Here is a 27,585-nt window from a genome sequence, read left to right as displayed (position 1 = left end):
CGCATCTACCTTCTTTCGAAGTTAGCAGGCAACTACGCTGTTATGGGGCGGCTCGTTTCGGCCCATTCAACATCTGTCCTTCAAGTGTAACGAGCGAGTAACGGAGTTTATATTTCATACCTGCCACAGCAAGTTTGTGTTCGTGGGGTCTCTATTCTAATTCGAACGTTTGACTTACGCTATACGTATTCGTTTCTACGTCTTCCGTTAACTATACATGGTTAACATTATGAAGACAATTAATAACATTTGTGAAATACCACTTTGTTTGCGGAAAACATAATGATGTTCGAAGTCGCCAGTTTTTCCACGACAAACAACTTTCTACAACTTATTATATGCATAATTGTTGCAACTGATTGCCGGGAATTTTATATATATATATATATATATATATTACAAAAAACAAATACTAAAAAAAAAGTTGCATGGAGCGAGATTCGATCCGGCGACCTTCGGATTACGAACCCGAGCGCTTACCGCTGCACCACCACGCTGTAGAAAATTACTAATCGTAGAGAGTATTTCACCGCAATGGTTTCTTTTAACTGTCGATTTTCTCGACAACGGCTGAGAAGTGCATCTTGGTGCTTTGCCACATTACACCTCTGGCCATGAGCTTTTATTATGCGCAGTATGAATCGAATCTGAATTTCACAATTGGCGGCCTCCCCTTGTTAGTGATACAGATAACTGTACTGTAGGCGCATCCACAACAGAGGGGTGTCTGTTGAGAGGCTGGACAAACATGTGGTGGTGGTTGGTTAGTGTTTAACGTCCCGTCGACAACGAGGTCATTAGAGACGGAGCGCAAGCTCGGGTTAGGGAAGGATTGGGAAGGAAATCGGCCGTGCCCTTTCAAAGGAACCATCTCGGCATTCGCCTGAAACGATTTAGGGAAATCACGGAAAACCTAAATCAGGATGGCCGGAGACGGGATTGAACCGTCGTCCTCCCGAATGCGAGTCCAGTGTGCTAACCACTGCGCCACCTTGCTCGGTGACAAACATGTGGTTCCTGAGGATGGGCAACAGCCTTTTTAGTAGGTGGAGGAGCAACAGTGTGGATTATTGGCTGATCTGGCCCTCTAACATTAACGAAAATGGTCCTGCTATGCTAGTACTGCAAATGGCTGAAAGCAAGGGGAAACTACAGCCGTAATTTATCCCAAGGACATGCAGCTCCACTGTATTGTTAAATGATGATGGCATCCTCATAGGTAAAATGCTCCAGAGAGAAAATAGTCTCCCATTCAGATCCCTGGGCCGGGGCTACTCAGGAGGATATCGTTATCAGGGGAAACAAAACTGGTGTTCTACGGATTGGAGCATTGAATGTCAGATCTCTTAATCAGGCAGGTAAGTTAGAAAATTAAATAAGGAAAATGGGTAGGTTAAAGTTAGATACAGTGGGAATTAGTGAAGTTTGGTGGCAGGAGGAACAGGACTTCTGGTCAGGTGAATACAGGGTTATAAATACAAAATTAAATAGGGATAATACAGGAGCAGGTTTAATATTGAATAACAAAATACCACGAACAACATAGTGAATGCATTATTGTAGCCAAGATAGCCACAAAGCCCACACCCACCACAGTAGTACAAGTTTATATGCTAACTAGCTCCACAGATGAGGAGGAGATTGAGGAAATGTGTGATGAGATAAAAGAAATTATTCAGATAGTTAAGGGAGAGAAAAATTTAATAGTTACATGGGACTGCAATTTGATAGAAGGAAAAGATAGAGACGGGAAAATAGTAGGTGAATATAGACTGGGGTGAAAGGAATGAAAGAGGAAGCCATGTGGTAGAATTTTGCACAGAGCATAATTTAATCATAGCTAACACTTGGTTGAAGAATCGTGAAAGAAGGTTGTATATATGGAAGATACCTGGAGACACCAGAAGGTTTGAGACTGCTTATATATTAAATGATTAGACAGATTTCGAATCAGATTTTAAATTGTAAGTCATTTCCAGGGGCACATGTGGACTCAGACCACAATTTATTGGTAATGAACTGCAAATTAAAACTGAATAAACTGCAAAAAGATGGAAATTTAAGGAATGGACCTGGATAAACAGAAAGAACCAGAGATTTCAGGGAGTTTCAGAGAGAGCATTTAGGGTACTATTGACAAGAACATGGAAAAGAAATACAGCAGAAGAAGAAGGGGTAGCTTTGAGAGACGAAATAATGAAGGCAACAGAGGACCAAATAGGTAAAGCAGAAATCCTTGAGTAATACAAGAGATGTTGAATTTGATCAACGAATGTGAAAATATAAAAATGCAGTAAATGAGGCAGGTGAAACAAGATACAAATGTCTAAAAAATCAGATTGACAGGAAGTGCAAAATGGCTAAACAGGAATGGCTAGAGGACAAATGTAGGGACATAGAAGCGTATATCACTAGTGGTAAAATAGATGCTAATACTCCATACAGGAAAATTAAAGTGACCTTTGGAGATAAGGTATGAATATCAAGACCTCAGATTGAAAACCAGTCCTGAGCAAAGAAGGGAAAGCAGAAAGATGGAAGGAGTATATAGAGGTTCTATACAAGGGGGAAGTATATGAGGACAATATTATGTAAGTGGAAGAGGACGTAGATGAATATGAGAAAGGAGATACGATACTGTGTGAAGAATTTGACAGAGCACTTAAAGATTTACATCAAAACAAGGCTCCGGGAGTAGACAACATTCCTTTATAGCTACTGATAGCCTTGGGAGAGCCAGCCATGACAAATCTCTTCCATCAGGTGAGCAAGATGTATGAGACAGGTGAAATACCCTAAGACTTCAAGAAGAATATAGTAATTCCAGTTCCAAAGAAAGCAGGTGCTGACAGGTGTGGAAATTATCAAACTATCAGTTTAATAAGTCACAGTTTCAAAATGCTAACGTAAATCCTATACAGAAGAATGGAAATACTGGTAGAATCTGACCTCAGGGAAGATCCGTTTGGATTCTGGAGAAATGTTGGAACACGCAAGGCAATACTGACCCTACGATTTGCCATAGAAGATAGGTTAAAGGAAGATAAATCTTTGTTTAGAGCATTCGTAAACTTAGAAAAAGTTTTGGAGAATATTGACTGGAATACTCTCTTTCAAATTCAATAGCCGACAGGGGTAAAATACAGGGAGCAAAAGGCTACTTACAATTTGTACAGAAACCAGATGGCAGTTACAAGAGCCGAGGGGTATGAAAAGGACGCAGTGATTGAGAAGGGAGTGAGACAGGTTTGCAGCCTATCCCCGATGTTATTCAATCTGTATATTGAGCAATCATTAAAGGAAGCAAAAGAAAAATTTGGAGTAGGAATTAAAGTCCAGGAAGAAGAAATAAAAACTTTGAGGATTGCCAATGACATTGTAATTCTGTCAGAGACAGCAAAGGACTTGGAAGAGCTGTAGAATGGAATGGACTGTGTGTTGAAAGCAGGATATAAGATGAACATCAACAAAAGAAAAGTGAGGATAATGGAATGTAGTCAAATCAGATGATGCTGAAGGAATTAGATTAGGAACTGTGACACTTAAGGTAGTAAAGGAGTTTTGCTATTTGGGGAGCAAAATAACTGATGATGGTCAAAGTAGAGAGGATATTAAATGTAGACTGCAATGGCAAGGAAAGTGTTTCTGAAGAAGAGAAATTTGTTAATATTGAGTGTAGATAAGTGCTTTCTGAAAATATTTGTATGGAGTGGAGCCATGTATGGACATGAAATATGGATGATAAACAGGTTAGACAAGAAGAGAGTAGAAGCTTTTGGGATATGGTGCTATAGAAGAATGTTGAAGATTAGATGGGTAGTTCACATAACTAATGAGGAGGTACTAAAGAGAATTGAGAAGAAAAATTTGTGATACAACCTGAGTAGAAGAAGGGATCAGTTGGTGGCACACTTTCTGAGGTATCAAGGGATCACCAATTTAGTACTGGAGGGAAGTGTGGGGAGTAAAAATCATAGAGGGAGACTGAGAGAAGGATACAGTAAGAAGATTCAGAAGAATGTAGGTTGCAGTAGTTACTTGAAGATGAAGAGGCTTGCACAGAACAGAGTAGCATGGACAGCTGCATCAAACCAGTCGTTGTACTGAAGAGCACAACAACAGGCACACTCCTGGGTATAGTCTTGGATCACATGACAGTTTGTTTGTCTCAGGTTTCTGAACAATTCAATTATGGCATCACTGGCAACCTCAACTGAGTGTTGTTTTTGTGTCTTTTCAGAATAAAAATCCTGTTTGATAATTTGATTGAACTTGAACTAATACCGCCTGCAGTCCAGTCTAAGATTTATTTCCCTAATTTTCTTTTATTTCTTTCTCTTAACACCAATATTGGAATTATTTTCTCATTTTATGACATCAAACTCTTCAGTTTTGTTAGTATGGCCCGCATCTTGTGGTCGTGCGGTAGCGTTCTCGCTTCCCACGCCCGGGTTCCCGGGTTCGATTCCCGGCGGGGTCAGGGATTTTCTCTGCCTCGTGATGGCTGGGTGTTGTGTGATGTCCTTAGGTTAGTTAGGTTTAAGTAGTTCTAAGTTCTAGGGGACTGATGACCATAGATGTTAAGTCCCATAGTGCTCAGAGCCATTTTTGTTAGTATGTTAAAGTATTTAATTTTCCCTGTATGACCTTCTGTCTGCTTTTGGTTTTGATAGTTTTTTTTTAAACAGAATAAAAGCATTGAATAAAAAATAAATATAAAAAAACTAGACTTTTTCAAAAGAGATGAAAATTGTGTTTTAATCCACCTTGCCTGTGTTGAGGAGCTGTAAATTTCAGAGTTGTTTGCCATTTATGAATGATTATATACCATACTATTTTGTTAAAAACTGATGTTTTGAGACCATGGCTGTGTACAAAATGCAGGCTGATTACCGCAAAGAAGGAAAGAGATACCAGTCACTAATAACCTTCGAGTGGATGTGCTGTTTTTTGTAACATGAGCGGGCGCATGGCGCACTTCATACAAACATAGAGATTTGCTGTGTTACTGAGGTACACATGTATGAGCAAAATTACAATTTAATCTTAGTTTAATTAAACAATGATAAAATAAACTTACATTATATGACCTAAATCACTGTTTACTTAAAGAGTAATAAAATAAACTAACACTTTATCACTCAGATGGGTACGCGTGTTTCCCAACAGTGATGACACACTTGAAGCATTAAAAAGTATGTAGCATCATGTCACACCCAAATGCTTATTTGATTGCTAATTATCTAATATACAACTGCCTCATTGTGGGGCTATGATATTAACTTGGAATCTGCATCATTTTCTTGCATGAATCATAAATTTTTTCTCACCTATCTGACTGTTGAATTTTATATTACTGCTGGTGACTTGAACTTATGACAGCACAACTTAGCATTGTGTTAGCTGAAGCAATAATGAAGGAACAGTTAAGGACTCACAATTGTAAAGCAGTAATGGAATGGTACAAGATATTATTTGTGTTGACACACTGTATATTCAGGCATGCCAGCTCAAGGGTTAATGATGCTGTTTATTCTCACAAATTTGATACTGGTACTGGTTTTGAATGACAGTTTTTAACAACCTCCTTTGTTACACACAATTAGATGAATGTTAATTGTAATAAATGTTCATGGAGTAAAAAATATTGGCCGGTCTAGTGGTAGTTTTAAAGAAAAAATACTCATCTTGTTTTTTGAGGATCTCCTTTAATCTGTTGCTTAAATTTCTTCTGTCTGGAACCCAGATTCTCTTGTAGGTCTGCAAACCTAATAGGTTGACAAGTTTTTTGAGTAACATAGATGACAAATTGATTTGTAGGTAATTTTCATATTTAATAGGTCTATATGCCATGCTGCCCTGATGTTATTCAATCTGTATATTGAACAAGCAGTAAAGGAAACAAAAGAAAAATTCAGAGTTGGTATTAAAATCCATGGAGAAGAAATAAAAACTTTGAGGTTCGCCGATGACATTGTAATTCTGTCAGAGACAGCAAAGGACTTGGAAGAGCAGTTGAACGGAATGGACAGTGTCTTGAAAGGAAGATATAAGATGAACATCAACAGAAGCAAAATGAGGATAATGGAATGTAGTCAAATGAAGTCGGGTGATGCTGAGGGAATTAGATTAGGTAATGAGACACTTAAAGTAGTAAAGGAGTTTCGCTATTTGGGGAGCAAAATAACTGATGATGGTCAAAGTAGAGAGGATATAAAATGTAGACTGGCAATGGCAAGGAAAGCGTTTCTGAAGAAGAGAAATTTGTTAACATCAAGTATAGATTTAAGTGTCAGGAAGTTGTTTCTGAAAGTATTTGTGTGGAGTGTAGGTATAGAAGTGAAACATGGATGATAAATTGTTTGGACAAGAAGGGAATAGAAGCTTTCGAAATGCAGTGCTACAGAATAATGCTGAAGATTAGATGGGTAGATCACTTAACTAATGAGGAGGTATTGAATAGAATTGGGGAGAAGAGGAGTTTGTGGCACAACTTGACAAGAAGAAGGGACCGGTTGGTCGGACATGTTCTGAGGCATCAAAGGATCACAAATTTAGAATTGGAGGGCAACGTGGAGGGTAAAAATCATAGAGGGAGACCAAGAGATGAATACACTAAGCAGATTCAGAAGGATGTAGGTTGCAGTAAGTACTGGGAGATGAAGCAGCTTGCACAGAATAGAGTAGCATGGAGAGTTGCATCAAACCAGTCTCAGGACTGAAGACCACAACAACAACAATAAAGCCTTGCTGCCATCAATTACAATGTTCATTCAGCGAAATACATTCTATTTGTACGCAGCTGAAATTTACAATATGTTCTATAACTGAGCACAACAGAAAAACTTTATATCCTTCTGTCCTTCCTTCCTTCTTCGCCACCAGAAAACACACAACACAAACCACTTGCAGCCAGTTAACACTGTTCCAAAGTACATCAGTAAAGATAGAGTCATACTAAGATGAAAGGATAGAACATTAAGTCGAAAATAATTTCCAGAAAATGAAATTCACTCAACACCATGATAAAACAACTATGATAATATATATTCTCATTAAAAAAATTATCTTTTTGCAGCACAGTAATTTTATGAAATTATTTTTTAATCAGAGAGGTTCAATTTTGCAAGATTTTTACAAAGTAATTATTTTTTGTGTTTCTCTTTTTAATTAGGCATTTTTAGTTTGTTGGATAAGTTTAGTATTAAGTATCAGATTTTAAATGTATTTTTCCAGTGTGAATTTTTTTAGATAAAGTAAATTTATAGGTGTCAGAGAAAATTTTATAATTGTGTTAGCATGACATCTGCTACCATACAGTCAGAGTTTAAAACATTTCAAATAAGATTAAAAAGAGGATGAGATCATAAATTTGAGAGTATAAATGGTCCAGAGAGTTTATTGCATGTTACAAGGTACATTTTCACATGACTGTTCACGTTTGGATGCACCTTTGTTGATGTTTACATTAGCTTTTGGCTCTTTATTTCCCCTTGAGGAGAAAGTTATTTGGTATGGCAGTGCCCTACAGAAAAAACTGATGTGAGAAGTGGACTGTTTGACTGTAACTAATGTGACAGAGCATAATGTAATCATATCTTTAAGGGGAAATATGTTTTGTTTTAGATTACTTACTTTGAAAATCCCATGTCATTATGTTGCAGTGGTGACTGCTTGTGTTCACAAAATAATGAAGACTGAAAGACTGAATGAAGTACTTAAATGTATGTGCGTAAGTGCGAAGAATCACACACACACACACACACACACACACTGTATACAAAGATTAAAACATCACAAATATCAGAGGTACAAAGCATTTCTCTCTCATTAATGATACAAAGTTTACAGTGATGTGCCAGCAGAAAATTTACTGAGTATAAACAGTAAACAAATTTAGATTCAGTGAGCATTGATCATGAATAAAATACAATTCATGTGGAAATGTTACAGAAATGATAGTACATAAATATTGTGGTATACACAGAGAACAAAGTAAATTATGAGAAACAATTGTACAGAAAATAAATATTACGACAGTGGACGTCTTATTAACATGTTTGAAAATTTAAACTAACTATTTGTTAATTTATGACTAAGCATTCTGTTGTATTTGAATGTAGTGTTTCATATTCAATTACTGTTGGCATGTTGTTAAGGTCGAAGGAAGTAGTGTTTAAGTATGTTTCAAATTAGAAAGCAGGTGAATAAAATTTTGCAAAAGATTGTATTGGCTAATGCAGTCACTTCAAGGAGGAGATGATGTAGTGATTTGCTTTTATGTACATATGTTTCGACATCTTTCTTATTACTCCATGCGTTTTGATAGTTGTATGCATTGCTAGTGTGGATTTTCATATGATAAGCACAAAAACATTAAATTTACCTTCCAGCATTAGACTAATAACAAAATCAACTTCTTTGACTTAAAGATCTCCAGCAAAACCTTATACATTATTTTGAAATTTATAGGAAACTAACAGCCAGTGATGTTTACTTCAACAGCTCATTTATCATCCATACCAAGATAAAATGGTATATTTTAGGCGCACATTGAATCCACTACATAAAATTCCATATATATACTCTGAGGCAGAGCTATCCCAAAATATATATTAAAATCAATTTGTTAATAACGTATCACTGTATTTAAATTACCAGAATTCATTTCACATTTTTCCCACACAGATTTAAATAATCCTGGACAATGTTTTTGGAACTAGGGGTGTGGCTTCTTTGGACTGTTGCTCTTGCGGGCATCCCGAAGGCTCTGATGATTCATTGTTTACATCAAAAGGGAATGAACAAAGTTGCTGAAACTTCACTGTAGAATCCCTGTCTCACTATACCTCTATGCTTTGATGCATCATTAATCCATGTTTATTATTATTGTTTTGATAGTTTTTTTTGAAGAGTTATTTTTTTTCTTCCCATATGCTATTGTATCCATCAGTGGAATTACTTTGCAAATGTCTTTCCAGAGTGTACTAGAGTATGGTAACATACGTATTATCACCTAGCAGGAGTTTCACAAATGATAAGAGAAAAAAAAACGCGCAAAGTATACCTCTGTCCGAAATAAGTCCCATTACCTTGGTTTCCTTGCTAGCTGACTGTGTGTAAAGTGCCTTATTAGCAAGTTTTTTTGAGAGTGTATTATGCATGAGTTTAGTGAGTTTTAATTTCTTACTAATAGTAGCATTACACCACTAATTCAGAATTTAGTGTGCAATTTATCAGGTGTTATTTTGGAATGTGGTTAGGAAGAAAGTGAAGGAAATTACACCCAGAAACATGAATTAAGAACAAAAACATTGCAGATCCAGGCTAGGGTATGCACACAATTTTAACAGAACAAAGTACAATGCAGCTGAGGGGTTGTGTGCACTTTAACACTTGGTATGCATATTTTTGTAAAACACAGTTATCGATATGACAAATACCATCTGTAAATTGGCATGACAGTTGGTCATGCCAGCCAGACAGCCACAGCACAAGACCTGTGACATCATAGAAACATCACCATTTCATGATGCTAACTCAAAAACACTGTGATTTGAGTGCACAGAACAGTCCGAAGTTTAGAAACTAAAATACCAAAAATATTAAGCATGCAGTGAAGCTAACATACATTGCATAAAGATCTCTCAAAAATGTGTCTTTTAGTACAATTAATTGTAAACTGATGGGACATGTGATGTTGGGGGATAAATAAATAAATTATCTAAGAGTTAGCCTTTTATGTTATTTAGTAGCTGATTATGAAATAGAAAGAAGATACAGAGTGTAAACGTTTGGCTAGGATGTGATATAGCCCCTCTTGAAATTTTGAAAATCTGGTGTGAAGCTTAACTGTCTTATATATAAGACAGTAAAGCTTCACACCAGATTTCAATTTTTAGGGAGAAGCTTCCACTCAAAATACAAACATAGCAGCTTATCATTCATAACTTAAGGAATAGTAACAACCCCATACAAAAGATCAGGTATATACACTACTGGCCATTAAAATTGCTACACCACGAAGATGACGTGCTACAGAAATGAAATTTAACTGTCAGGAAGAAGATGCTGTGATATGCAAATGATTAGCTTATATACAAAGTGCTGATATGAGGAAAGTTTCCACCCGATTTCTCATACACAAACAACAGTTGACCGGAGTTGCCTGGCAAAACGTTGTTGTATTGCCTCGTGCAAGGAGGAGAAATGCGTTCTATCGCATTTTCTGACTTTGATAAAGGTCGGATTGTAGCCCATCGTGATTGCGGTTTATTGTATTACGACATTGCTGCTTGCGTTGGTTGAGATCCAATGACTGTTAGCAGAATATGGAATTGGTGGGTTCAGGAAGGTAATACGGAATGCCATGCTGGATCCCAACAGCCTCGTATCACTAGCAGTCGAGATGACAGACATCTTATCCACATGGCTGTAACAGATCTTGCAGCCACGTCTCGATCCCTGAGTCAACAGATGGGGACGTTTGTAAGACAACAACCATCTGTACGAACAGTTCGATGATGCTTGCAGCAGCATGGACTATAAGCTCGGAGACTGTGGCTGTGGTTACCCTTGACACTGCATCACAGACAGATGCGCCTGTGATGGTGTACTCAACGACAAACCTGGGTGCACGAATGGCAAAACGTCATTTTTTCGGATGAATCCATTATTATGGCCAGAGGTGGTTGTTCTGGGTACTGATTTCTCAGGATCTATGCACCCAAATTGCGTGAAAATGTAATCACATGTCCAATGAGTACCAGTTTATCATTTGCATTTCTTCTTGATGTAGCAATTTTAATGGCCAGTAGTGTACAATTAAAGTTGTCAGAGTTGCCTATACTACTCAACTCAAGAGACACAACAACTAGATTTTTAGTCAGAGGGAGAAGGAAGGGGACACACACAAGATAAGTGATATGCTTGGAAATAATATATTAAATGACGCAGTGGCAGCTCATGCAAAATTTTATCATTATCCTACAATGTTGACTAACAGATTGTGTTTCACTACATTGTCATGGCAGGTGCAACTTAATATTGTTGTGATATTAGCTCTACCTAATGCATTAAGATCAAGTATGTCATTTGTACGTTTCTGATCTCCTCTATGTTGTTTTAGTAATGCATTAGTGTGCCCTATATTTTTCAGTCCACCTGTACCGCATGCATTGTTCTTCCTGAATAACAAACATAGAAAGCAAAGAAGCACATTGTGAACATCACACCCACAGATCCACCTGTTTTTGTACACTTTCATACTAAATTTCCACATATACTTACTTTTATTACCACCACCTTTAGCCTTTTGACTTACAAGGGTAGTAATCATAACTAAATTGGATGTATTAATTTTACATATATAAACTGAACTCTTTAAATGTATTAAAATTTTAGAATTAATTGTTTGAATTTTCAGGGAATAGGAAAATGGAAAAAAGATGGTAGCACTGAGGATCGAACTTGAGTGGTCAGTTGATTGATCACTTGGATATGGACCCATAAAGTGAACTGCTACCCAAAAAATCCCGTACAATTTCTGCTTGCTCAATATTTTGCATGCAGTTTCAAAAAAAAAAAAATTGTGCCCTGGTACTGTGAGCAACTTAGCATTCATAGTGTCAGAATGAATGATGGCACATCAAAGCACGTGCAGGCAAAAACAGACAGCTGTGTCCCTTGTCTCAGTTGATTGTAGTGCAGCTGACCATAATTTTAGCACTCACTACTGGTTTCTAGATATCACAGATACAACACTAAAAAGTCATGTTGTCATTAGATTAGATTTACCTTCATTCCAACTGATCCGTAACGAGGAGGTCCTCCAGGATGTAGAACATGTCAGGAAAACAATAATACATGACAAATATTTACAACTGAGACAAATAAGCTAATGTACCTTCCACAGGTCCCAAGTAGAATGTTCATCATTTTTTTAATGAACACTATATGAAAGAATTGTTTTACGGACACTAATGCAGGGAATTAAAAAAAAAGGGTTTTTTATTTATAAGGTAATGAACATGTAATAGAACTACTACAGTACTTATTTACAATGAACACATTACTACACTGAAATGGTGCAGAAGTTGGATTGTAGTTACACACGCGCGCGCCCACACACACACACACACACACACACACACACACACACTTATTTACAATGAACATATTACTTCACTGAAATGGTGCAGAAATTAGTTGGCTCTACTGAGAAATTCATCAATGGAGTAGAAGGAGTTCGCCACCAATAAATGCTTTAGGCTTCTCTTTAACTGAATTTCATTGGTTGTTAGGCTTTTTATGGCTGCTGGCAAGTTATTGAAAATGTGTGTTCCTGAATAATGCACACCTTTTTGTACAAGAGTAAGTGACTTTAAATCCTTGTATAGATTATTCTTATTTCTATTATTGATTCCACGAATTGAACTGTTGGTTTGAAAAAGCAATATATTTTTAATGACAAATTTCATTAAGGAATAGATATATTGGGAAGCAGTAGTTAGAATCCCTAGTTCCCTAAACAGGCTTCTGCAGGATGTTCTTGAGGTCACACCACACGTAACTCTTACTGCACGTTTTTGTGCCCAGAAAACTTAAGCTTGGCTTGATGAATTACCCCAAAAAATAATCCCATATGACATTATGGACTGAAAGTAAGCATAGTATGCCAGCTTTTTCATTTTTATATCCCCTATGCCTGACACAATTCGCATTGCAAATAGAGATTTGTTAAGATGCTTCAGCAGTTGTTTGGTGTGCTCCTCCCAGTTGAATTTATTATCAAGCTGTAATCCCAAGAATTTAATACTGTCCACTTCTTCTATCTGCTTGTCATCATATGTTTGGCATATACTCGTGGGACACTCCTTACAAGTTTTGAACTGCATATAGTCTGTTTTTTTTTAAGTTTAGTGACAAAGAATTGGATAGGAACCAGTGATTAATGTCCACAAATATTTTATTAGCTGATCTTTCTAAGACTACACTTGATTTGCTATTTATTGCAATATTTGTATCATCGTCAAACAAAAAGAACTTGGCATCTGGTAATGTTACTGATGAAAGGTCATTGATATACACAAGAAAAAGGAAGGGCCCTAAAATTGAACCTTGTGGGACCCTACATGTAATTAGTTCCCGGTTGGATGATGCATGATAGTTTAATACATGTCTCTTTCCTAATAACACCCTTTGTTTCCTCTTATTTGCATACCAGTATGCATTCAAGGAGAAATGGCATACTTTTAATGCAGTTTCCAGCTCACATTTGAAGAGACATGTCATAATTCAAATGCAATATTCACTGCGTGCTGCATCCCATTAGTACATGATCACTGGCTGTCACTGAAGTAACATAATTAATAATTTAGACACTGATGTAACACTGTGTCACAAAAGACTATGCAACCAAGTCTAACTTAAAGAAATAATCAGTTTTAAGATTATCCACTGAATTTTGGAAACCTAGGAAGTTAGCACAATGATTTGGACACCATAGTGTGTGTTACAGTAGATTTGTTGGCTATACCAGAGCACTGACATTCTGAAGAAAAAACTCTCACTACAAACTTGTGAACAATGAATCTTAGCTCATTTTCAAGTGGGGAAATCAAACTATGTTGTAGTCCTGCAATATTTACAAAAACTGGTAGTAGCTACTGTACCATAGATGTAAATTCCTTAAGCATTGAAGGTGTCACTGAACTGCCTGTGATAAACTATGGGTGGGAAAGGCAACATGTATAATTCTGAGTATATACAGACCTCCATGTGCACGTATAGTAATGACTGGGTAACTGTAATAATAATAGGTGACATCAGTATTAACACACTAACCCAATAATTCCACCACAAAAAGATTACCACTGTTGAAACTTTCTGCCATATTAAAACTATGTGCCAGAGCAGGACTCAAACCCAGGATTTTGTCTTTCAGGGCCAGGTGCCCTAGAGATCTAGCATTACCAATATGACATGTGGAGTACTTCTTTTCTTTGTTTATGTAAATGATGTTAAATACTTCACACCAGATTCAAAGATCATACTCCAAGCTGGTGACACATCTATTGTGTGGATGTATAAATATAATGACCAATTATAAATCTTGCACAACCATATTACAAATGAAATAAATCAGTAATTCAGTGAAAAACATCTTAGTGTTAGCACTAAGAAATTGGCAGTAATGGTCAGTGAAGTCGACAAGATGACAGGTTTTGAAATTCAGTTGTGCATTGGACCTGACATAGCTATCAACGAAAACTATGTAAGGTCCCTGGGAATAAAAATACAAGATACACTTCAGTAGGATATACATGTTCACCCTCTGGCATGCAAACTGCCCAAACATATATCTGCAGTAAATATGCTTGGCAGATACAGCAATGAGACCTATGTGCTACAGGCTGCTTATCATGCATTGATTACGTCTGTTATAAACTATGAGTTAGAGGTACAGGGTGCTACAACTCCAGCAGACCTTTCTTCCAGAAGTGCTAGGCTTGCAAGGACCGCAGGAGACGTTCTGTGAAGTTTGGAAGGTAGGAGATGAGGTACCGGTGAAAGTAAGGCTGTGAGGAGAGGTCGTAAGTTGTGCTTGGGTAGCTCTGTTGGTAGAACAATTGCCCACGAAAGGCAAGGGTCCTGAGTTCAAATCTTGGTCCAGCACACAGTTTTAATCTGCTAGGAAGTTATAAATCGGGACATTCTGCTGCAGAGTGAAAATTTCATTCTAGTCCTTTACAAGCTTTTAAAGTTACAGGAGAAAGCTGTAAGGACAAATTGTGGTGCAAAACCAAAAGACTCATGTCATGTTCTGTTACATAAACCAGAAGAAGGATCAGTCATCTCATAAATCATAGAACTGTAATTAATCAATGAAACCAAGTGTACACAGGACTGAGACATGGAAATACATTATAGAGTTCAGTCACGTCATTTCCTACTGCAAATTTAAACCCCCGAGTAAAGGAATGTTGATTGCCAACTGACGCTACTCACTAGATGAGTATAATTTTTTTGCACAGAATAAAGGAATTTTGTACAGGCTTCATTATGTATTTAATGTAAACACTTAATCATCAACTTTTTGTTCAGTCATTTCGTAAACAACTAATTGAAAATAAATCATAGTTGCTGTAGTGAAATTCTATCTACCTGCAAATCAAGTATCGTGTATAAGTGAATTATTTTCAAACCTATCTTGTTGCATCACTGTTTTTTGTTTAAAAAAAAAAGTGCATACGTGTATTCACTTGTGAACTTACAAATTCATAATAATGATCCTTATGTCATGTGATGGTGAATAAAGTTATAATAATAATAAAATAATAATAATAATGATTGTTATTGTATTGCATCACATTGAAAAAGTAAACCTTCAGAGAGATAGAAATGTGTGTGCATAAATCCAAATCACTTCATCATCTCCTGTGTGAACAGAGTGAGTTAGCCAATGCAGCCTTTGTTCAAAATTTGATTCACCAGTTTTTCAGTTTGAAACATACAGTACATAAACAGTACTACCATTGGGAATAACCGTATGCAGACAGTCCCACAGCATGGAACACTACACTAAAATATTGTAACTTACTTAATTGTATCTTAATACAACAGTTAGATTAATTTAAATTTCCAAAACATCTTAATGTAATGTCCTCTGCCATATTATTTATTTATTTTTGTACAATTGTTTGTCATCATTTATTTTGCTCCCTGTGTAACACAATATTTACATAATATAATTTCTGTAACAATCCAAGGAACTTTCACAACAGTGGGTAATAAAGAGCTGAAAGCTAATGTAAATATCTACAAATGTGCATCTAAACATGAACAGCTTTCTGAAGATGAACCTGTCAGTTAAAAACTAGTAACAGAACTATTATGTGAATAAAGAGCATTATTAACAGTGGCTGGTTGCTGTTTCCTTCAACCTGTGATGTACACTGTGTTTAATGAGTTGTAAGACAGAATTGCTAATCAGCTTAAAACCTTAAAATTTTTGTACCAAAATGAAGTAAATTGTCCATTACAGATAAATTCAAATGGAGCTAGCAGTAGGGAAATAGACGTTTTAGCCCGATCTCCCACTGGCCGTAGCTTGGATTGTCCAGTGCAGGAAAATGATGGTGTGTATACGGCGACATTTCAGCCGGATGAAGCAGGAGAGTGGAGCATTGCTGTGACCCATGGTGGAGAACATATCCAAGGAGGACCATTCACATGCTTTGTGTTTGATCCAAATGCTGTGAAGGTATCTATACAACCAATTATAAAATGAAAAATTCTCTGTTGTGTGTTAATGTTACACAGACCTTATGTTACCAGTGATTAGAAAAAATATGTATCGGGTCAACCATAATGAAATCTGTCACTGGAGCAGCATGTGTATTAACAAAGCACTGGGTACATTTGATGTTCACACAAGGAATTTTCTAATAAAAATAAATTTGGCTAATATTATTTTGTGGCAAAGGTGGGGTATATTATGTTACTGGCTATAAGAGCTCCAAAGTAATTTTATATTTACCAAAACCCAAAAAGAAATCCAGTCCATTAAGATTATTTGTTTATTTATATTTTAAATGGTAACTATAATTTTTATGCCATATATGTAGACTGATGTTCTGTGTTTTTCTCTGGCCATGTAATTCACTTCGAGTGCTCAGTTACAGTACGTGTGGCCTCGAAGGCAATGTAGCTTTATTGTTCTGTTGAGAATATTTTGTATACCATTAATGGTTTTGCAGTTTAGCATGCAGCTATTCACAGAATTTACAAATGTGTTCTTCAATTTTTTTGTTATAATTTGTATTTATCCTCAGTTTTTTCTTTTTTCTATGAACAATGGAAGTGTGTGTGTTGTAATGCTCAGTTATTGCCTTAGAGTGATAGAATTCTCTCATTTTTAACAGAAATATTTCAATGATCCTCAGTATCTGATTAAGAGTCTGATCAGTTTCTTGGAAACTGCAATAACATTTTTCATTGGTAGATCCTGCTCTGTTAGAATTACCTCAATTTGTGGTACAGCATTCAAAGAGTTGCAGAGAACTGCCAGTTAAGGTGTGAAGTCTTGGCCTTGACTCTTCATTGTCCTTTTACTTTACATTATTAAGTTAGCTTGTGTCCTTCAATGTGAATCTTCTCTAGCTGTGATTTCCATGTGATGTTGAAATAAGTAGAACATATCTACAGATATTCCAATTTCCTTTACACTCTCTTGTTTTGATAAAAAAAGATGTTTCTTTTGGTAATGAGGACTTCTAAATTTTCATGATACGCTTAAATATTGTCTATGTGTACCACAAGTTCCTTTCAGACTGTGGTATTCTGCATCACGTTTTGTATTTTTTCTAGTTTATTTATTTCATATTTTGTTTACTGGTGATTCATGTTGTGAATCTATCACAGGAAATGGGAAGTGCCAGTTCTACAAGTTTTTTGTGGTCACATTCCATGGTATTTCATACATGGTACTAATAAGTTTCATGTTAAAGTGTCTACAACTTAGATTCTGTAACAGAAAAATAAATTAACTATGAAGGTAAAACTTTCTGGGATGTTAGGCTGCATCATGTTTCTTTTATACAATTGATATTTCGGCTCCTCAACTAGGATCTTCTTCAGGATCTCGTATTGTGATCTTTACCCACCCATACATCGCCATTTAAGTTCTCGTTCTTTGCACAAATTTTGAAAAACTTAGAGGAATAAGATTACAAAAGAAGAACTTTTTTACTTATCTTGATTATCTCATTGTTGTTGATGGCTCAAAATCTTGTCTAGAAGTATATTCTTGCAGCTGAAATTTCTATTTAACAGATTCCTGCAGACGAAATAACTGATGAAGATTTGCCTGTCGTAATGACTTTCTTTTATTTTTATCCCATTCTTCTAAATCACACCAACTTAACAATTTTCACTTCTATCACCCCAGAAATTACATTGTTGTTGACAAGTTTAGAAAAATGTCTACTTCGATCAGAGACATGCCCACCACTACTTACATTCTGCCTTACTTACAATTTCCAAAGAGTTTCCAAAGAAAAAGAGCTTACAAACATTTTTGACGGGAGAAGAATCTTTACCAAATTATATCATTATTTCATAAATAAATCCAGAAACAAATTTTGTAATTAGTGCTAGATTGTGAAATTAATAATATTAATTTTATGTATTCCAGACATTGTGCAATTTCAATTATTCCTAAAAGAAGAGTAGTTTTAACTGTTAGTGCATATCAATTTTAACTCATTAATTTCTTTTTTATACATTTTAGCCTGAATATAATACATCGTGTATAAAATCGTATGAATTCTTTTAATGAAACAACTGAGATAATTTGAACCTATGCAAGAATCGATATTATACATTGTATCAGATATTTCTATAAAGAAAAAGGTTATGTTAGAGGAGGGTGACTCTTCACAATATCCTCTTCAAAAAATTTGGAAACAGAATGTTTACAATATTTTGTGACAGACTATAAGGTTTGTCAAGCAGTATACAAAATGGTGCCCAGGATAGCAGATAGATGTATAGAGCATCTGATACGTAACATATTACAGAAAAATTAAGATAAATATCTACTATAAAAATCATAATCTATGCATATATCAGGATATGGTATTCAGATTTTCAGATCTATGGAACTTACTGTCACTAGACAAATAAGGTCAAAGGTACAACGTTACACCACCAAACTATAGAAATAATTTCAGAGGCAATGTAAATTACTGGAATTTATAAAATTTAAGTTAAGATGTATAACATCAAACCTTCATTTAAGTGTACGATGAGTGAGCCGACTTGAAAAACTCACAATGCTACAGACCAGCAAAAGTATACTCAGTCACGAGTAGGAATTAATCAGCCATGTAAACCATAGTATTCAAGGATATGTTGACTCACAAGAGAACAAAATAATGGATAAGTGTTAGAGCCTAAGTTTACGATGTGGGGATCGACCCATGAATCCGAACCACACCAGGTAAAAACCAGCAAAAAATCTTCCAGCACAACAAAATGAATAAAGTGCATAATCATATCAATGAGGTCAGTTATAACCAACGAGTGAGTAATTCTGAGGAGCATTTAGCTTCAATCAGTGGTTGTACATTCTCCTTGGGCACACACACACACACACACACACACACACACACACACACACACACACACACAGAGAGAGAGAGAGAGAGAGAGAGAGAGAGAGTCGCAATGACCAGGGGTACCAAAAACAGAGCTAAGCATGAGTCTGACTATAACTCAAAATCCAATCAGATTCAATATTGCTCAGGATAAATTCAGTTAAACATAGTCATAAATTAGCTTTAAATGATGTCACAATCCACTACCCACTATTGTCCCATTTCAATACTGTAAAAAGCCCTACTCATTTAGTCTTATGGCTCCTATATATTAAATTCTAAAGCACAGATAAATTACAGAACACAACTATATAGTGTATCATAGATTTTAACTCAGTCAGTAGATAAGACAAAACTTTAAAAATCACAGCTTACATAATAAATTCAAGACAAACAAAACACAGTTATATAGTTGTATGAATCTACAGATAGATTTAAATTCAGTCAATTGATAAAATAGGACTCTAGAAATCACACCATCTTTCATACTAAATTCATGACAATGAAAAAAAAAAGAACAAACAAAAATTAGATACTTTTGGATCAGGTTGATCAATACTTTAGATTTCTCTTTGGCTTTCACCAACACAAGATCTACTTCAAACCTGTAAAATCTACCTTTACCTTCATGTCTCTACTTTCTCCTATCTCCCAGTTTTATCATCATCTTCCTCAGTCAATAGATATGACAGAACGACAAAAGTACATGATCTTACATACTACATTCATGGTAAACAAAAAACACAATTACATAATCTAAAAAATCTGCAGACATAGTGAACATTTTCTTCTAAATTAGGCGTCATTATTCATCCATGTTCACATGCCTTGTCATCTATACTACAAGTTAACAGTGCTTGGCATTTTACATACTTGCTTTGCTTACCAGTAGCTCCTCTTACCTTTACACATGTGTTGTGACTTGGCAAGACAGCCAAGTCACTATGAGAGGAAGCCGAAAGGCACGCGTTTAAGCTGACGCAGGCTGGCGTGAGGTCTGGAACGGGTAAAGTAATTGAGACTAGCAAATAAAGTACGAAGCTGCTGGAATACTTAACTTTAATTCATAAGTGGTGAACATAGCTCTTGACGGTACATGCATCACAAGATAAATAGCAAATGATAATGGCGCCTTGCTAGATCGTAGCTAATGACGTAGCTGAAGGCTATGCTAACTATCGTCTCGGCAAATGAGAGCGTAATTTGTCAGTGAACCATCGCTAGCAAAGGCGGCTGTACAACTTGGCGAGTGCTAGGAAGTCTCTCTAGACCTGCCATGTGGCGGCGCTTGGTCTGCAATCACTGATAGTGGCGACACGCGGGTCCGTCGTACACTAACGGACCGCGGCCCATTTAAAGGCTACCACCTAGCAAGTGTGGTGTCTGGCGGTGACACCACATTCCTCCCCTGCAAATCGGCGGACGGTTGTGGTATAAGGCTTCCGCCCGCCATGGAGAGGACCCCATGGTGACGTATGTGACAGGGTGGGGAGCCTAACAACAGGCGAGGCTGTGCCACTCGCACCCTGCCATTCGGTCCGAGGGGAGCTAGGAAACGCCTTAAAACCTAGTCCAGGGTGCATGCCAACATGCGGTGTACGCGCCCGTTTAGAGACAGGAGGGGCCGAAGGGTTGACCTCCATCGGGTCGGGGTACCCGACGGGCGAAGACGCCATGTGGTCCGGAGCGGGCAAGAGTTCCATGTCGGAGGACAACTGGTCACGGGAAGCGATCGGCGGCGCGTAACCCAGGGAGGCGCCCGGCGGTTGCAGCAACGTGTCCACTGCGGGCGTCGCCGGCGGGAGAACAGGCGGCGGCGGCGGTGCGTCGCCATGGGGCAAACTGGAAGCCAGCGTCGGTAACACCTGGGGCTGAGGTGAGCAGGTAGATGGGTCCCCAGGGCGCTGACCGGATGGCACCGTCGCTGAAAGCAGACGGGGAGCGGCAGAACCCGTGCGACGACAGAGGCGCAGCTGATTGAGATGCCGATGCACCTCACCAGAGGCCCCCAAAACCAGATACATAACGCGGCCGAGGCAGCAAAGAATGCGCCCTGCGAGCCAACGCCGTGAACCTCGATAGTTGTGATAGTAGACAACATCGCCAGGGGCAAAAGCAGGTGTCTGCTGCTGCACAGGAACCTAATGCGGCGGATGTAGCAAAGTCATCAAGGTGCGATGAGGGCGACCGTGAAGCAACTCAGCTGGCGAGCGACCATCTCGGGTCTGAGAGCGATACGTGGACAAAAAGAGCAATAATGCGTCCTCCCGAGAATGTGACTCTTTCAACTTCAACATCCGGGACTTGAAAGTCCTGACCAGTCGTTCAGCGGCACCGTTTGACTGTGGCGAAAACGGCGTGGACGTCAGATGTTGAATACCATTGGCCTCGCATAATTCTACGGACATGAATTGTGGGCCGTTGTCGGAAACAATAGTTTGTGGAAGACCTTCAATGCAAAAGATAGCAAATAACGCTTGGATGTCGTGGAAGACATCTGGACAACAAAAGGAAAATTACTGAATGAATCGACAACAACCAACCATCGAGCATTCCAGAATGGACCAGCAAAATCAATGTGTAAGCGTTGCCAAGGGGTAGTGGCTTTCGGCCATGCAAAGAATTTCCGCGGTGGTGCGGATTGTTGTTCGGCACACGCCATGCAAGAACAGCACATATTCGTAATCGCGGCATCGATTCCGAACCAAGTACAGTGCTGATGTGCAAGTTGTTTCGTTCGCACTATACCCCAATGTCCTTGGTGAAGAAGCCGTAAGACAGAGGACTGTAACGAATGGGGGACCACGACCCTGGACTGATCATTATCAGAACACAACAGCAAAACACCACGTCGAATAAAAGTCTCTCCCTGTGAGCACAAAATCGACGAACCAACGGATCCTCGATCCGTGACTTTGACAAGGGCCATTACGTAGCAACAAAACGCAAAATGGTAGGAAGGACAGGGTCAGCAGCTGTGGCTGTAGCTACAAGACGAAAATCAATCGGAAACGATTCGACCACCTCATCGGTTTCCGAATCAATGAACATGCAAGCAAGTTCGGAGGAATCAAATGCTCTATCCTCAGCAACAGGCAAACGGGACAACGCATCGGCGTTTCCATGCATAGCAGTGGACCAATACAAGATATCGTAGCGGTACTGCGAGAGGAAAATAGACCAGCGAATGAATTTCTGCACTGTACGTGGAGGTACAGGCTTGTTCGGATGAAAAAGCGATGTCAAAGGTTTGTGGTCTGCGATGATGGTAAAGTGACGATCATACAAGAAATCATGAAACTTAGTGACACCAAACACGGGAGCCAAAGCTTCTTTCTCGATCTGTGAATAATTTCTTTGCGCAGACGAGAGCAATTTGGACGCAAAGGCAATAGGGCGATCGTGCGAACCATCTTTGTGCGCAAGCACAGCACCGATCCCGAAATCCGATGCATCCACCATCAACAAAAGGGGCTTCTGGGGATCGAATGGCGTCAAGCAAGTATTGGAAATCAACGCCGATTTCAACTGGCGAAAGGCGCGTTCGCATTCCGTCGTCCAGACAAATGGAACACCTTTACAGCGTAAGCGATCAAGCGGAGCTGAAATGGAAGAGGCATGGCGTACATATGTATGATAATAATTTTTCCCAGCACACTCTGTAGCTGCTTCAAATTCTGCGGCGAAGGCAAGTCTTGTATGGCACGGAGGTGCTCTGAACTGGGATGTATGCCTTGGGGATGGAGTACATGGCCCAGATAGAGTAAGTCCCGAGCAAAAAACACACATTTGTCCTTCCGTAAGCGCAGACCATTTTGTCGCAAGACCTGAAATAATGTTCTGAGATTGGCTAAATGTTCTTCTTCCGTCTTTCCGGAGATCACAATATCGTCCAGATAGTTTGCTGCAGTAGGGACCGACGCACAAACAGTGTGCAGATATTGCTGAAAAAATGCAGGGGCGAATGCACACCCGAATGGCAATCGTTTGAATCGGTACAAACCAAGATGCGTGTTAACCACCAAGACGCGCTGGGATTCTTCGTCCACCGGTATTTGCAAGTACGCATCTGCTAGGTCCAACTTCGAAAAATATTTACCCGGGCACAGTTTGTCAAAAAGATCTTCCAGGCGGGGTAAAGGAAAAGTTGCAATCGCTAGTTGTGGATTCACTGTTGCCTTGAAGTCCACACAAAGTCTCAATTTTCCGGAAGGTTTTTGCAAAATTACTAAGGGTGATGCCCAGAGAGAAGCCTGCACACGTTCAATCACACCTTGTGATTCCAAATCGTGTAATGTTCTTGCGACCTCATCACGCAATGCGTGGGGAACATTGCGAGCTCTGAAAAATTTTGGTGCGTGTTTACTTTCAGTTCCAAATGTGCTTTATAGTTCTTAGCGCAACCGAGGCCCGGTGCTAAAATGTCTGCAAATTCTTCACATAGACGAGAAACACTGGCTGAAGGCACAGTCTGGTTCACTGAGAGGACCTGATTTACTATAGACAAGTTAAACAACTGAAACAAATTGAAACCAAACAAGTTCACTGCAGAAGAAGAACGAAGGATGTACAATGACACAAGTTTTGTTTGTCCCTTGTATGTTGCAAGAAGGCTGCACTGTCCTAACACAGGGAGCCCGTGACTTGAATATGTAGTTAGTTTAACATTTGCGGGTCGCAACGGAGGTGTGCCCAGCTGTTTGTACGTGTCGTGATTGATCAAGGAAACTGCAGCTCCGGTATCGAGCTGGAATGCTATCACGTTGCCGTGAATGTCCAAGTCTACAAAACGTTTATTGTCCTGCTGATGACAAGAGCGACTGTCTCGTTCAACGTGATCTGACACTGGTACAGAATCACTTGCCACTTGACGGGATTTCCGGCGATGTCGACGCACACTATTCGTGGGACGAACACAGTCGCTGTTAGAGAGAGTTGCACTGGGTGGAGTGGAATGAACTACATGAATTTCCATGGGCGAAGGTTCACGAGCCTGAGTATTCGGGGTTCGATTCCGATTCCGGCGCAAAGCAAAGGGCCTGGAATGGTTGTGAGTGTCCGATCGGATCTTTTTCTGGCAAACACTCTGAACATGTCCTCCTTTATTACAGAAAAAGCAAATAGTTTGGTGTGACGGGCAATTCTCACGCGAATGTCTAGTAGCACACCGCGGGCATGATTTTAGCACTGCATTTGCTTGCTTGCGTGGCACATATGACTGAGGTCTTGGCGGCAGCTGCGCGGACGGGCGCAAGGGCTGTTTACTGTTCTGTGCAGCGTGCCCGGTCGGCCGGTGAACCTGACACATGGGTGGGGAAGTTTCAAATGATTCCTGAGCAAAGTCCAGTGTGTCCTGCCAATCCAATATGTCCATCACTTGTTGAAGGGAGGGATTGACTAGTTTTAAAATCTGTTCCCTTATATGAACATCAGAAACGTTCTGTGCGATAGCATCACGTAACATAGTATCTGAATAAGGGAGTCCACATTCACTCTCAAAAACACAATCCCTAGTAAGGCCTTGCAAGGTTGCAACCCACTCCCTATTAGTCTGACCGGCCATACGTTTTGTACGAAAGAAGGTATACCTTTTCGCAACTACATTGACTGATTCTTTGAAATAAGCATCTAATGCAGACAAAATTTCATCATAGGACAGAGTTGCTACGTCGCGTCGGGGAAATAATTTCACTATCATACGGTATGTCTGGACGCCTACGGATGCTAACAAAAAAGGCTGCCGCTCATTACCTTGAATTCTGTAGGCGGCGAGATGGAATCCACATTGGCGTGTCCACTCCGTCCAGCTTTCCAGTGCCGCATCAAAAGGACGAAAAGGTGGTGCAACTGCATGTTGTGACTGCGATAGCGGTGGAGCGGCGGCTGCCGCATTGTTTTGCAGTGCACGTTGACCCTGGACGAGCTGTCCAAGGGCATCCAATAAGGCCTGCGTCTGCTGATTCTGTAAGCGATAAAATTCGGACAGTACATCTGGAGATTGTGGCGAAGCCATGTCACAAGTAAATCAGGGCAACAGTTTTGGTACAAACGCGGTTTAGCTCATCGCCTAAATGTTGTGACTTGGCAAGACAGCCAAGTCACTATGAGAGGAAGCCGAAAGGCACGCGTTTAAGCTCACGCAGGCTGGCGTGAGGTCTGGAACGGGTAAAGTAATTGAGACTAGCAAATAAAGTACGAAGCTGCTGGAATACTTAACTTTAATCCATAAGTGGTGAACATAGCTCTTGACGGGACATGCATCACAAGATAAATAGCAAATGATAATAGCGCCGTGCTAGGTCGTAGCTAATGACGTAGCTGAAGGCTATGCTAACTATCGTCTCGGCAAATGAGAGCGTAATTTGTCAGTGAACCATCGCTAGCAAAGGCAGCTGTACAACTTGGCGAGTGCTAGGAAGTCTCTCTAGACCTGCCGTGTGGCGGCGCTCGGTCTGCAATCACTGATAGTGGCGACACGCGGGTCCGACGTATACTAACAGACCGCGGCCGATTTAAAGGCTACCACCTCGCAAGTGTGGTATCTGGCAGTGACACCACAACATGCAATGGACATGTCCACAAAATTCTTACTATACTGGATTTTGTCTCTAAATTGTTCTTATATATCACAAATTGAGCTACCGGTATCAATCAAACAATTATCTTCCCACTGATCTATCTTAATCTCGATTTAAGGACATCTAAATTCTGAATCGTCATCCCTGTTATTAGACACTTAATATAAAATATCACTTTCTATTTCATGAAATGCTATAGCTGCACTGTTTTTGCAAGGTTTTAACAACTTTACTGGTATCATAGCATTACTTTAGTTATACAGGGTTGTTACAAATGATTGAAACGATTTCACAGCCCTACAATAACTTTATTATTTCAGATATTTTCACAATGCTTTGCACACACATACAAAAACTCAAAAAGTTTTTTTAGGCATTCACAAATGTTCGATATGTGCCCCTTTAGTGATTTGGCAGACATCAAGCCGATAATCAAGTTCCTCCCACATTCAGCGCAACATGTCCCCATCAATGAGTTCGAAAGCATCGTTGATGCAAGCTCGCAGTCCTGGCACGTTTCTTGGTAGAGGAGGTTTAAACACTGAATCTTTCACATAAACCCACAGAAAGAAATCGCACGGGGTTAAGTCGGGAGAGTGTGGAGGCCATGACATGAATTGCTGATCATGATCTCCACCACGACCGATCCATGGGTTTTCCAATCTCCTGTTTAAGAAATGCTGAACATCATGATGGAAGTGCGGTGGAGCACCATCTTGTTGAAAGATGAAGTCGGCGCTGTCGGTCTCCAGTTGTGGCATGAGCCAATTTTCCAGCATGTCCAGATACACGTGTCCTGTAACGTTTTTTTTCGCAGAAGAAAAAGGGGCCGTAAACATTAAACCATGAGATTGCACAAAACACGTTAACTTTTGGTGAATTGCGAATTTGCTGCACGAATGTGTGAGGATTCTCTACCGCCCAGATTCGCACATTGTGTCTGTTCACTTCACCATTAAGAAAAAATGTTGCTTCATCACTGAAAACAAGTTTAGCACTGAACGCATCCTCTTCCATGAGCTGTTGCAACTGCGCCGAAAATTCAAAGCGTTTGACTTTGTCTTCTGGTGTCAGGGCTTGTAGCAATTGTAAACGGTAAGGCTTCTGCTTTAGCCTTTTCCGTAAGATTTTTCAAACCATCGGCTGTGGTACGTTTAGCTCCCTGCTTGCTTTATTCGTCGACTTCCGTGGGCTATGCGTGGAACTTGCCCGCACGTGTTCAACCGTTTCTTCGCTCACTGCAGGCCGACCCGTTGATTTCCCCTTACAGAGGCATCCAGAAGCTTTAAACTGCGCATACCATCACCAAATGGAGTTAGCAGTTGGTGGATCTTTGTTGAACTTCGTCCTGAAGTGTCGTTGCACTGTTATGACTGACTGATGTGAGTGCATTTCAAGCACGACATATGCTTTCTCGGCTCCTGTCGCCATTTTGTCTCACTGCGCTCTGGCGGCAGAAACCTGAAGTGCGGCTTTATGAGTTTTTCTACGTATCTGTAGTGTGTCGTGACCATATGTCAATGAATGGAGCTACAGTGAATTTATGAAATTGCTTCAATCATTTGTAATAGCCCTGTACATGTTGTCAGGTAAAGATTGAACACACTGAATGGATTTCATAGCACAGTTAAAATCACTTATTATAGAAGGAACACAAAATATATTACTGTCAAAATTGCATTTCCTACTGAGATCTTTCTTCATTTCATTCCATCAATTTGGATACAAATTCTGGCTAACCACAGCTGACTTACTCCATATTGCAAATTTATCTATGTTATAATTAATATGGTTCCAAACAAATTTCAAAAAAATTTCATCGTTATTCTCTAGGCTTACATATAACT

The 27,585-nt window shown here is 39.1% G+C and overlaps 1 protein-coding gene across 1 annotated transcript in view; it reads left to right on the top strand.

Annotated features, from left to right (window-relative positions):
• Positions 1–27,585, top strand: part of LOC124596486 (filamin-B) — an 896,651-nt gene that overhangs the window by 318,928 nt on the left and 550,138 nt on the right. Inside the window, exon 9 of the mRNA XM_047135636.1 lies at positions 16,046–16,264. Within this exon, the coding sequence (XP_046991592.1) occupies positions 16,046–16,264 (219 nt within the window). The remainder of the gene's footprint in view (positions 1–16,045; positions 16,265–27,585) is intronic.

This window comes from Schistocerca americana, chromosome 2 (genome assembly GCF_021461395.2).
Source record: "Schistocerca americana isolate TAMUIC-IGC-003095 chromosome 2, iqSchAmer2.1, whole genome shotgun sequence".
Taxonomy (NCBI): domain Eukaryota; kingdom Metazoa; phylum Arthropoda; class Insecta; order Orthoptera; family Acrididae; genus Schistocerca; species Schistocerca americana.
This window is presented reverse-complemented; position numbering and strand designations above follow the sequence as displayed.